General features: G+C 44.3%; 1 protein-coding gene across 1 annotated transcript in view; it reads left to right on the top strand.

Moving 5' to 3' along the window:
* LOC119861882 (exocyst complex component 1-like) overlaps positions 1-12,245 on the top strand; it is a 61,163-nt gene that overhangs the window by 40,559 nt on the left and 8,359 nt on the right. Inside the window, exons 11-13 of the mRNA XM_038417619.2 lie at positions 7,020-7,138; positions 8,422-8,532; positions 8,792-8,865. Of these exons, the coding sequence (XP_038273547.1) occupies positions 7,020-7,138; positions 8,422-8,532; positions 8,792-8,865 (304 nt within the window). The remainder of the gene's footprint in view (positions 1-7,019; positions 7,139-8,421; positions 8,533-8,791; positions 8,866-12,245) is intronic.

Raw genomic sequence — 12,245 nt, 5'->3', positions numbered from 1 at the left:
ATCCATCTGAGGGTCACCCAAGCGGCTTCTTTCCCAGGACTCCGTTCTCCCACGTCAGATCTTCTGCAAGACAGCTCCCCACTGTGTTTCACTCCCCCAGTCCACTCTGCCTGTGGGTCCTACCTCTGCTCAGGAAACGTCCCTCCAGAGTCAACCCTTTTGTTTCTGGATGCAGCTTCCCACAGCTCTCCACTCAGGCCTGCAACAAGGGGGCTTCCTAGCCTCTTCCCTCTTAAAGGGGAGTCAATGAAAGGAGTCTAAAGGGACTGTCACAATAATGGACACTTTCTCCACCCAAGGGTACATCATGAAGGTTTCACACCTTCCTCTGAAGCATCTGCTACTGACTACTATCAGAGATAGGTTGTTGGATTAGCTATACTGTTGGTTTGATCTGGTGTGATATTCTTGTGTTCCTTAGGGATTAGCATTGCCATGAGCTGGGTATCTAGAAGGCACTTTTTGGTCAAAACAGACACTGATGTGTAGGTGGGAGCGAGCTATAAAATTTGTTGACAAGATTGGTATGAGCATGTTACTGAGGATCAGTAGAACAATTGGTGAAGTGCACAAGTCTCTGGACTGGAACCACAATAATATAGCAGAGCACTAGTTGGTTTCTGCTGCACTGGGGTGTGGATCGAAAGCTTTACCTAGTCTCTGTGTACCTGCTCTGGGAATGGGCTGGGCAAACATAACACACCCATACACAAAATAGAACCTGTGTATTCCATATGCCTCTTACCTCCCCAGTGAGCCATCTGGGCTGCTGCAAAATGGTTTTAATTGTGAAGGGAAAAACCTCAGTGGCTGTAATCCCAAGGCAGTCAGCAAAGTTGCTGTGGCTTCCAGTGCGATCCCCCTTTTACAATTCTATGTGCTATGTACGAGCCAACCACTGGTATACTATCGTCATCCCAATGCCTGGAGTTACTGTACATCCAAATTGACCTATGCTACATTTGAAACCTTCATTATTTGTATTCCAGTAGCACCCACAGGCCCCCCCCAAGTGAAATTGGAGCCCCATTGCGCTAGGGTTATGCATACACATAGTAAGAGATGGTTCTTGCCCTAAATAGACAAGGCAGACAACGGGTATCATATAAGAATGGACTCACCATTGGCATATGCCCTCATGGCTGGGCTGTCCTCTTCTAGCACCCCCTGCAGAGCATTGCTCCAGTCCTGCAGGGTCTACCTCTTCTCAGGTCTCAGCCCTCTAGTCAGGTCACTTATAGCCTCACCTCTTGCAGGGTATCAACATCCAAAATCAACAGTGTCCAGCACAAAGCTAGTCACTCATAAGAGCCTTCCTCCACTCCTGGGCTCCTCTTCAATCCCATGCTTCTAGGAACCTGCTACCCTGAAAGGCTTGTCCTCAGCCCACCATGGGCTTAAGTTTTCAGTCTCTCTGGGTTCTGGCCAACTCCCACTTCCTCTTTGGGAACACTGACCCACAGCACTGCTTCCCCTAGAGCCTTGCCTCTGTTTGAGGGCCAACCACAGGACTAGCTCCCTCCATAGATTCCCCTAGTACCCTTTTCCCTGCAAGGAGGAACCCTAGGCCACATCTCTTCTGTATCTCTTCCCTAAGCCCAGAGCCTCAAGTCCAGTCTACCTCCAAGGTCATTTACCTGTGGGTTGGCCTTCTTTCAGACCCCCTCCAGGGATTGCTATTGCCCCCTGCATCAGGGTGCAAACTTCCTCCTGAAGCTATTTATTACCTAGCGAGCACTCTCAGCCTTTTGTGCAAACCCTCTTTCAGCTGAGTCCCATCATTACCCAAGGCCACCTGATCCCACATCAGTTAGAATCAGCTGGGAAGGTAGCTGATCTTCACAGGCAGGGCTAAGCCTGGCTCCTCTTAAAGGGCCAGCCAGCCCATGATAGGCCTGGATTTCTCCCCATTTTACAGATGGGTATTGTGACTGAATGCACCCCTACAGTCACACCTTGCACACTACTGTAATAATCTTTGTATAAAATATGCCTTGTGAAGTATCATTTGAAAACTAATAATTCCCTGGCCAATAATATCTTGGTAAAATGTACATAGCAGCATTATATGTAAAGTTATGAATTCCCCCGTACGATGTTAGCCCATGTTCAAACCCACCTAGCCGTGACTATGCAGAAGTTGTTAAACAACTCTGTCCTAACCAAAGAAATGTGTGTTTACCTCATTTTACATATTACATAGTAAACAGGGCACTTGGGCAGCAAGAGGGGGTAAACCTGTTAAAAACAAAGGACAAGCTAATACCTCTGGCCAGGTGTAATCAAAGTTGATTGGCAGTCACCTTAATGCAATGTATGTTCAAATAGATGGATTATAGTTTCTTTATGTTTTTTCAGTCCATCCAATACAAGCCTAGCTGAAAGCATTTAGCTAATTTACCCTTTGGATTTTAGGTCTTTTGAAAAATCTGGCTCCAGTTGTGATTTGCCTGTGGCAGATCTGGGAATAGAAGCCCAAGTCCTGGTGCACTTTTAGCCATGTGCCCCTTACCTCAGGGACCCAGTAACCACCCCTTTGTCAAGAAGCCAGACGGCATAGCTCTCTCCATTTTGTTTATGCAAGAGTGTTCCACTAATGTGACCTGTAAGGTGGAGAGGTAGTATTCTGGTCAGATCCAATTTACCTTGCTGCAGCTTGCATAATCCAGTGCAAACTTTCTAAAGCTGTTGTGTGCCTCACCAAGAAGGAGCTAGATTTATCAGCTGCGATTCTGCAACCAGCCAATCCAGGAGAGCTGGGATTCTGCTTTGGCTCACCTGAGTCACATTATCTAAAGTATGTAGTTAAAAGGGAGAAAGAACTTGCCTCTTAGTGACTCTGATGCATAGCCACAGCATTTCCTGAGGAAACTTGGCCCATTTTCTCATACAAAGAAGAAATCCTGCAAAGAAGTGATGAACGTTCTGGCAGAGAGCCATGAGAATTAGCAACAGGGACAGCAAACAGCGCGAGCCGAGGTTTACCAGATGCTGTGGTCAGATTCAGTTTCCTGAAGAAAGGCAAACGCACTTATTTAAATAAAAGGATTAGCAAAACCAGTCCAGAAGGCAAAGAGACTACCATTTCCATTCAGCATAGTAACTGATGGGTTCCAAGCAAGTGCTTTTAATGCTGTGGGATAATAATAGAAAGCAAAGCTTGTCTTTGCCAGCAGCAATGCAGCTATTAAAAATGGAGAGACCTGTTGGGTGGGGAGTTAGCTTTATTATTTAAGAAGTCCTTTATGAAAAGAGACTCATTAAAAATAATAAAGGATGGTATCAGTTATGAGTAACAGCAGGGCTGTATAATCCTGGTTTTGTAATTTATATCGGTGACTTCCTTTTAGCGGTTCACCGATCTTTTTTTCAGTGGCTGGAAAATAATACACGTAATAAAAAGCTAATAATTAAAATAATGACAGGAAACAGAAACCAATTGTGGTTACAGCAGGAGTCTTTGAGGGCTTTGTACCTGGCATAAGGCCGCAGGGAATCATTCACGGGTGTGTAGTTCATCTTGAGGCAAGATGACCTCATTGCTAAGGCACTGGCCTGGGAATCTGTGTTCCGTTCCAGCTCCACCAGAGACCTTCGTTGTGAACATGGGCAAGTCTATAGGCTGAAAGTGACTACTGAGTGGGGTGCACAGCAGAATGCTCCAGTTGTTGGAATAATTGCTGTAGCACATCAGTGTGGTTCAGTCTCTCCTGTCTCCAGGCATATATTGCTAAAGTCCTGTCTGCACTAGGGGATGTTTTTTTAAAAATCTGCTCTCGCTGGTGCAATGCTTAAAATGGCAGTGAGAACTGGCAACGCATCTACTGCAGGGCTCTTGGCATTGCTGGAACTCAGCTCATGTTAATGATGGTGGGAATTTTTAAGAAAAAAAGGCTAACTTGGCTTCCAATTCTTTGCCCGTTGTATCCATCTGCTTCTGAAGAGGGCACATCTCATACCCCACCCTCTGTTGCTCTCTACACAGATTTACCCAGGATATCTTGGAAACGCTGCAGGAGCGAAAAGGAAGAAAAAAAATTAGGGGGGCCGTGTCTCATGCAAGCTCATGCTCCCATATAATTGCTTACAGAGCTCAGAAACTACTCCCAATGTCTGCATCTCTACATTACTAACCTGTGCTTGGCTCAGAAAATCAGGAACATACTGCCTCAAAGAGAGGCTGACAATAATGGATACCATAGGAGAAGTCAACCAACCTCATCACTAGAGCTAGTCAGAAGAATACTGATCGAACTTTTTTTTTCTGGAATACGGTGAAATTGATCTGTTTTGCGGAGAGGGTTCGATTTTGACAAAATTCTGATGAAACCTAGGTAGCATTCCATTGGAAACCTGCCTGGCTTCCTGCCAGCTTGCCTGTCTGGCTCCTTGACAGCCCATCTCATGGGTTAATGAGGAGCTGGAAGCCTGGAAGCCTTGGGAATCCTGACTCCAAGACTTGTGACTTCTCGGTAGCATTGGATCCCAGGGTATCCAAGGTCGGAGGCTCTGGGGCAGCCTCCAGGAGGACTGCCCCAAAGCCAGGGCCTTGTTCCCTTCCAGGCAGAATTTTGAAATGTTTGGTTTTCATTCCAAATGGGAACAAAACCGATTTCAAAATACTGAAATCCTCTGCAACACAGAGTTGCTGTAGTCTGTACAGCACTGCTCATTCTCAGTGTAACTCGCCGTTTGTGCAATGCTAATAGATCAGTGGCTTCATGTGGCGTGATGTGACGCTGAGGAAGAGAAGGTGGCCAGGGAGGTGTGACAGAACTCCCCCCCACACCCCAACAGGGATTAACCCACAAAGGCATCCATATTTTGTCAGATTTCCTTTGAGATTTCTTCGGTAACAGCAGATTGCACTCAGCAGAGGTGGCGTCCCTGAGTTTCCTGTGCACTGCCCTACAGAGATACAGATCTGGGTAATCTCTTATTGAAAATACTGTATTCCCCCAAAAGGGAGAATCCCTCCCATTGTTGTGGATTCACAGGAGAAGCCAGCAGTTCCTGCTTACAGCTGGGAGTCCCCATTTTTGAGCAAGCCGGGATGCTTGCACTATGTAATACAATACCATACAGGGGCAGCAACGCAGGGCTGCAGTCACCCAGTGAAATGATTGAGAGCCTGAAGCGCTAGGTTATACTTTCCCTATTCCTTTATTTTCCTTGCTCTTCCCTGCCCTCAGTAGGAGATTGTTGATTTCCCTTGGATTGCAACAAGAATTTTTCAAGACAGAAAATTCAAGCCTGGAAAAAAGAATGGATAGAAGACTGAACCCCAGCATCAGTCTGCAACCCACACCTACCACTCCACATCCATAAGTGACATGGTGATAAAGCAATCTCCCAGTCACACCCTATGTCTCACCGTCTATTTGTCTCAACTGGCTCTTGTGGCAGTGAATTCTTTGGGCTGACTGCATGCTACATGAAGAATTCTAAATGTACTGCCCTTTGATTTCAAGCATCCCCTTGTTCTCATGTTATGGAATAAGGTTAAAAGAAGGAACTGCACAGTTTTCACTTAGCTATCACTGAATAGTTCAGTCTTCTATCCATTCTTTTTTCCAGGCTTTCATTTCCTGTCTTGAAAAATTCTTGTTGCTTTTTTTTTTAAATGAAGTAAAATGTCATTCTTTTATCATCCTCTTTATGCAGAGGTTGGTTGAGAAGCTTTTGTGTCGTGTTAGAAAATTCTTCTGGTGATTTTTGCAAAACTGAAATAATAGGGTTTGGGTTTTTTTTTGTTATTTCTTGAGACAGAGAGCTAGATAAGCAAGACTTGCCCAGATATCTAATCACTTTTGTTGTCCTACTCGGAACGTTTAAAACGTCTGCTAAATCTTTTCCAAAGAAAGGTGGCCAAAAGTTAACACGGTCCAGCTTGTATGCAGAAAGAATAGGACTCTGAGATGGTTACTCTAGGTGTCCCAGATTTTTAAAGCTAGCTCCTCAGCTGGTATAAATCAGCATAGCACTATTGATGTCAGTGGAGTTGGGTTGATTTTTTAGGGCTGGCTGGAAAGTCTTCTTGTTTATTCACGCAGAAAGTTTCAGTAAAAACAAACTGGTTTTTGTTTGGTTTTTCTGTTGAAATTTTCAGCAGAAAATTTCAACTTTTTGTCCCAAAATGGCCAAAACAATGTAAATTTAGGGCCAAAACCTGAAGAGATGTTCAGTTTTCAGATGAAAATTTTTGGTTTTACGTCGATCAGAAAAAATTAAGGAAAGCAGTAACTTTCCATGAAAATTGTTGTGTGATCTAAAACCCTATTCTCCATCAAAAAAAGTTCTGATGGAAAATTTTCAACCGGTTTTACTGATTTATACCAACTGGAGGATCGATAGCATCCAGGATTTCTCATTCCCAGATTTTCCTACATCCGTACTACTACTGAGTAGCAAGGGGATAAGTAGCACTGGAAGGAGAGCAATAGAAGAGAAGGGTGATAACAGGAGAGAGGAAGAGAAAACCAACCACAATAGGACGTCTGCCAGAATCTGTGTCTTGTGTCAATCAGGCAGTAAGGGCTGGCTTCCATAAAGCCAACTGGGCCATATGGAAGCAGCAGCTGTAACAGAGAAGGGCTAAATCACCTAACCGTAACGTCAGAGAACAGATTAGGTCTATGAGAGCTGAGAGTTACGCTTATGACCATAGGTGAAAGCCTTGTGCAGAATAGGCGGGAGATCCCTTCTTCAACTTTGTACTCCCTTGTTTACATCCCTTTCAAAGTTGCAGTAAGACTTATGCATTCTCACTCGTGGTCCCCCTTGACTTTTTTAATATGGCAGTCCCACAGCGTATAGTACTCTGATTCAATTCAGCTAATACCCAGAGCCTCCCAATATGTGTGCCTGGTTGGCTGAGTGAGTAGATGGATAGCTATAGGTGGTCATCTCTATGGTTGACATGTTGATCATCCATGGCTACTGTGTCACAGTTTGGAGATGGAGAGAAGCAAAGAGATACAGGTAAATACAAAAGCCTTCAGAAGTTATGTCTGTTCCAGGTTTTCAAGAAGTTCTAGACAAGCAGGTGCCCTGTGGGAGCAGACAGCACCCTCGGTTCTGTCTCGCTGACAACAGAGAAGTGGAAGAGGATGAACTGGACAGAGGAAATGTTGTCAAAGTAAGGAACTGAGAGTTAATAGAAGAAGATGGGACTTATATTTTAGAAAAGTGATTATGGAATATGTAGAAATCCAATACTGGTTCCTCTCCTCCCTTCTGTCCATGAATTAATGGAGCAGAGTTGTTCTCTACCTGTAACAGGCACAGATTGCTTAAGCACATACTTCAAGCACTTGTCTCGTAGGCACTACATGGAGACTACTTCGAGGGGACACAAATCAAATTTAGGGGTTTTTTTTAACTGAACAAAGAGAATGAGGCAAACTGCTTCTTCTCTGACCCTAGCTCGGTGTTTGTGAGAGAACTCTCTGATTGTGACACCCACATGTAGATTTCAGGCGGGGATTTCCCAACGTAGGTGTGTGGACGAATGGAGTCTGGGCTATGAGCTGAGCTCCTGCATGATGGCATACATGTCTGGGGGCAACACAGAGGAGGATTAATCAAGAGCACCTCCTAGTTACTATCAGAACATGCAGTGGGTATGGCATCTTAAAGAGGGACAGGGCCATGAATAGAGCTCTAGTGACCTGATCAAGTCACCTAACATAGAGTCACTTGAGAATAGAGCTGGGCAAAACTTTTCAGCCAAAAAGCACAGATTTGATGGTACCAAAACATTTTCATAATGAAACATATCAATTTTTTGGTTCAAAAGGACTTTTCGTTTCCAAGTTTTCTTTAATTTTATTTTTTGTAATTAAAAAATGTTTAAAAATGAAAACATTTAATTCAACCCCATTTTTTTTCCAATTTACCAAAAATTAAAAAAAACCCTCTTTTCAGTTTAACCTAAAACAATCTTTTATAACTTTTCAGAGTTACCAGCAAACCGAAAAAATCCATTATTCACCCAGCTCTCCGGGAGAAGCACAATTCCAGACTGGAAATGTAAAGTGGGGGCAGGCCCTCAGTCACACAGACTCATGGAGAACTTGCTGCACTTTGGGTCTCCAACCCTTTGCCTGTGGTTTTTCCTGAACACCCTCCTTGGCCTGCAGCAGGCCACAGTGTTTTATTTATTTCATGCTGCTGAGATCAAACAGGGTACCACAGTGGCCATGTGTACAGATCCAGCCGTGGTAAAATTTGCTCCAGATTAAATGGCTTCATGTACAGTAGATCTGAGAATGCCAAAACAGTGTGGCAATTAGCACAGCAATACTCTAAATGCTCCTGCTGTTGCCTTGAAGCTCTGAGGACAGGAGGAAAGACTGAGGCACGCTAGGTGAGAGACAGTATTTAATGGTGTGTGTAATGTGTCTGATTGTTTCTAATCAGATGCTGGAGCAGGTGCTGAGGGAGCTGCAACCCCTGTGCATTGCGGAGCAGAGGTTTATTGAGAAATTCTTTATGCTGAGCCAGGATGCTGCAGACCAAGAGGGGCCAGGGGTAAGTCAGCTAAGTGAGCCATTGATCCTACCATGAGAGAGTTAACCCTTTGGGAGCAAGGAGCTGAAATTAACCTGAGGCTTGAGCAATTTCTTAACATCTCTATGACTGTGTCCCTAAGCTTGGCTATGGAGTTGTAGTGTGAGGCACTACTGCTTCTGCTGAGTTGACACAAAATTTATCTTCTTCCCTCCAAGTGGGAGAATGGAAGTCTCTCAAGGAATGGTACTCTCCCTCCCCCCACCATTCTTTCTTTCAGCTACCTGCTGCAAGCAAGGGAGGAAAGGATGCAACATTTCCTGAGAAGTCTCATTGGCAAAAGACTAAGACAGAGTACGTGGATGATAAGTGTGATCTGTTGTGCCTGGAATCCCTGGGAGTTTGTGTCTGAGGAATTGGCTGAACATGACAAGGGGGTTTTGTCTCATGACTCTGGTGATTTCATACCTCTCCACCCTTCATCAGGCATTTGAGGGGACACACCCCAACAGCACGCATTTGTGCAGCACCTAGCACAATGGTCTCCTAGTCCATGATAAATTTATGGAGAGGATGGTATGATGAGATTGCCTACAATAGCATATGGCCCATCCACGACTGCTATTAGCACATATTGCCAATGGCTGCTTATGGGACACTAGATGGGGAGGGTTCTGAGAATTCATTCCGAGGTGTCTGGCTGGTGGGTCTTGCCCGCATGCTCAGGGTCTAACCAATCATCATATTTAGGGTCAGGAAGGAATTTTCCCCCAGGTCACAGTGGCAGAGACCCTAGGGTTTTTTACCTTGCTCTGCATCATGGGGCATGGATCACTTGCAGGTGTGAACTAGAGTAAATGGTGGATTCTCTGTAACTTGAAGTCTTTAAATCAAGATTTGAGGACTTCAATAACTCAGCCAGAGGTTATGTGACTATTACAGCAATTGGTCAATGAGGTTCTGTGGCCTGTAATATGCAGGAGGTCAGACTAGAAATGGTCACGGTGGTCCTTTCTGGCCTTAAAGCCTATTAGTCTTTGAGATTAGAGCTCCTAAGCACTACTGTAATACAAATAACAGACAGACAGCCTGCATCTTAGTGGAGTATTTGGACATACAAAGTAGATCTATCATTTTTGTCCCCTCTGTGGCAGTGACCTGGGAGCAGAGCTGGTTAGAAAATGGAATTTCTGTTCCATGGGAAATTGACACTTTGAAATTTGCTTTCATTCTGAATCGGAATGAAAGTTGAAATTTACCACACAAATTCCAAAAATAATTGTATTTGGAATGATCAAATGTTTCATTCCCATTATGTCAAAACATTGTAATAAAAGAAGAGCTTGGTGTAGCTCAAAAGCTTGTCTCTTTCACCAACTGAAGTTAGACCAATAAAAGATATCACCTGGTCTATTACATACAAATACACATAACATTAAGTATAATACAATACACTCCCACTTATTCAAATGCCCTTTATCCAAAAATCCTAATTATCTGAATCCACGTGTGTCCCCTGTGTAGCACTTATGTTAATCATACACTCATAACTTCTCAGTTAGCCTCTTAGCACCTGTTAGTGCTGATCAACAACTTTGTATAGCAGCTACCTGCAGTTACTGAGGCCACGTCTACACTACCCGCCGGATCAGCGGGTAGTGATCGATCTATCAGGGATCGATTTATCGCGCCTAGTGTAGACGCAAAAAATCGATCCCCAATCACTCTGCCGTCGACTCCGGAACTCCACCACGGCGAGAGGCAGAAGAGGAGTCGACGGGGGAGCGGCGGCCGTTGATCCCGCGCTGCGAGGACATGAAGTAAGTGATTCTAAGTCCATCTAAGATGCGTCGACTTCAGCTACGCTATTCTCGTAGCTGAAGTTGCATATCTTAGATCGATTTCCCCCCCTCTCCCCCTCCCCAGTGTAGACCAGGCCTGAGATCTAATCCTGTTTCAGCAGCAGCAGCAGCAGCTTGGCAGGACAGTTATGACTAAATCAGAATTAAATTATGACCACAGTGGTTTTAATACAATTTTGGTGTTTTAATAAACTCAGTAAAGTTTGTAATTTATTATAGAGTAAAAAGACCAAGTACAGTATTAAGCCAACATCAGCTTTACACCCTTTGGTCTACTACATATTTTCACATCAGTGATGCTGCAGCTCAACAGCACTTCCAGTTATCCAAAAGTTCTGGCTGTCCTCCAGGGCGTTCAGGGTCTCGGATGTGTGCTGTATTACCAGTAAATATCAATAGTTCATATCATATAAGAGTCAAAACAAAATGAATCAAAACACTAAAGTAGAAACAAACTCTTTTACGTTATCAAAACAAAGGAAAACAGCTTTCTCCCATCAACACAATCCCATGTTTTGACAAAACTGCATTTTCCAACCAGAGTCAGAAGATCTGCCTAGTGCAGTATGGACACATCGCACAGCTGAGAGACCCTGGTCCAGCAATTGTAGGGTTACTATGCAGTGTGGACTCTTAAGCGCAGACTTGGAAACACCAAGTCCATAAGCCAGGGTCCCACAGACCTGGCTAACCTTATAGTATGGATACCCACTGTGTCATTCAAAGGCATGTATTGTCCAGTGCCCGCCAACAGAGGAAGGATGCTCTAATGGCAGGCACTGGCTTGGGACTCAGGAGACATGGGCAAGGCAATGTTCTGCCACAGACTTGCTGTGTGATGTTGGGCAAGTCACTCAGCCTCTTTGTGCCTCAGTTCCTGGTTATAAAGTTGGGATACACACTGATACAGGGTGTATTCAGGATAACTATATTAAAGATTGTGAAGTGCTCAGATGCTATGGTAACAGCGGACTTATAACTACCTAGGACAGATAAATAGGGGACTGTTGCTAACTAATATCACAAGAAGAGAGCTGGGTAAGATTTGGCCCTCAGTCAATCCAGTACATGAAGTCAGTTGGACAATGAATGAATGAAGTCATTGGGACAAAAAAAATGTTGGCTTGTATTCAAATCACATTTACACTGGTGAAAATCAGGAGTCACGCCCCTGGCTTACATCCGCGTAAATGAGAGTGGAATAGGACAAACTTTGGGTCAAATTGCCTGCACTGTTACATGGGTGCCTAACCTGCTAGTGCCACAGGACTCAGGACAGTGCTGGTTAGTACCCAGTGTTTACTCAACAGAGCGATTGTGTGAAAGGGTTCTTTATCACTGCTTCTAGTCTGCTCACATGGGGAAACAAAGCACAGAAATAGGAGCAAATATATTATCAAAGTAACTGCAAGAATTCGGATAGTATTGTATCTTGGGACAGGATAGGACACTGAACTGGGGGTCAAAAGTGTGCCCAAAGCTATTCATTTCACTGGGAACTGGGCATCCAAACCTTGACCATCACAGTGTTATTGTTATGTCACTGGTCATGGCAGGGCTATCACTTTATACAAATCACTAATACCATGGTGTAGAGCTGTAGTATATGACTTGCCAATGGTCTTTGGCCCAAATCCTTAACGGTATTTATGCTCCTAACTCCCATTGGAATGAAGGGGAGTTAGGCACCTCAGTACTTGTGAGATCTGGGCTTTTGTGTTTATCTGGTGTCTGCACTCTTAGTTCCTGGTTTGTGAGGCTGAAGAGGCTGTGTTTGAGCTTCACCTTTCTGTGTCTTTCTGTCACCCTGTCCATACCTCTCTGGCTGACCCACTGCCTGAGCAGCTCTGTCCCAACCCCTTATCTGTTTGT

The sequence above is a fragment of the Dermochelys coriacea genome, chromosome 9 (genome assembly GCF_009764565.3).
Source record: "Dermochelys coriacea isolate rDerCor1 chromosome 9, rDerCor1.pri.v4, whole genome shotgun sequence".
NCBI classification, from domain to species: Eukaryota; Metazoa; Chordata; order Testudines; family Dermochelyidae; genus Dermochelys; species Dermochelys coriacea.
Note: the sequence above shows the minus strand (reverse complement) of the source record. Positions and strands in the feature narration are given on the sequence as shown.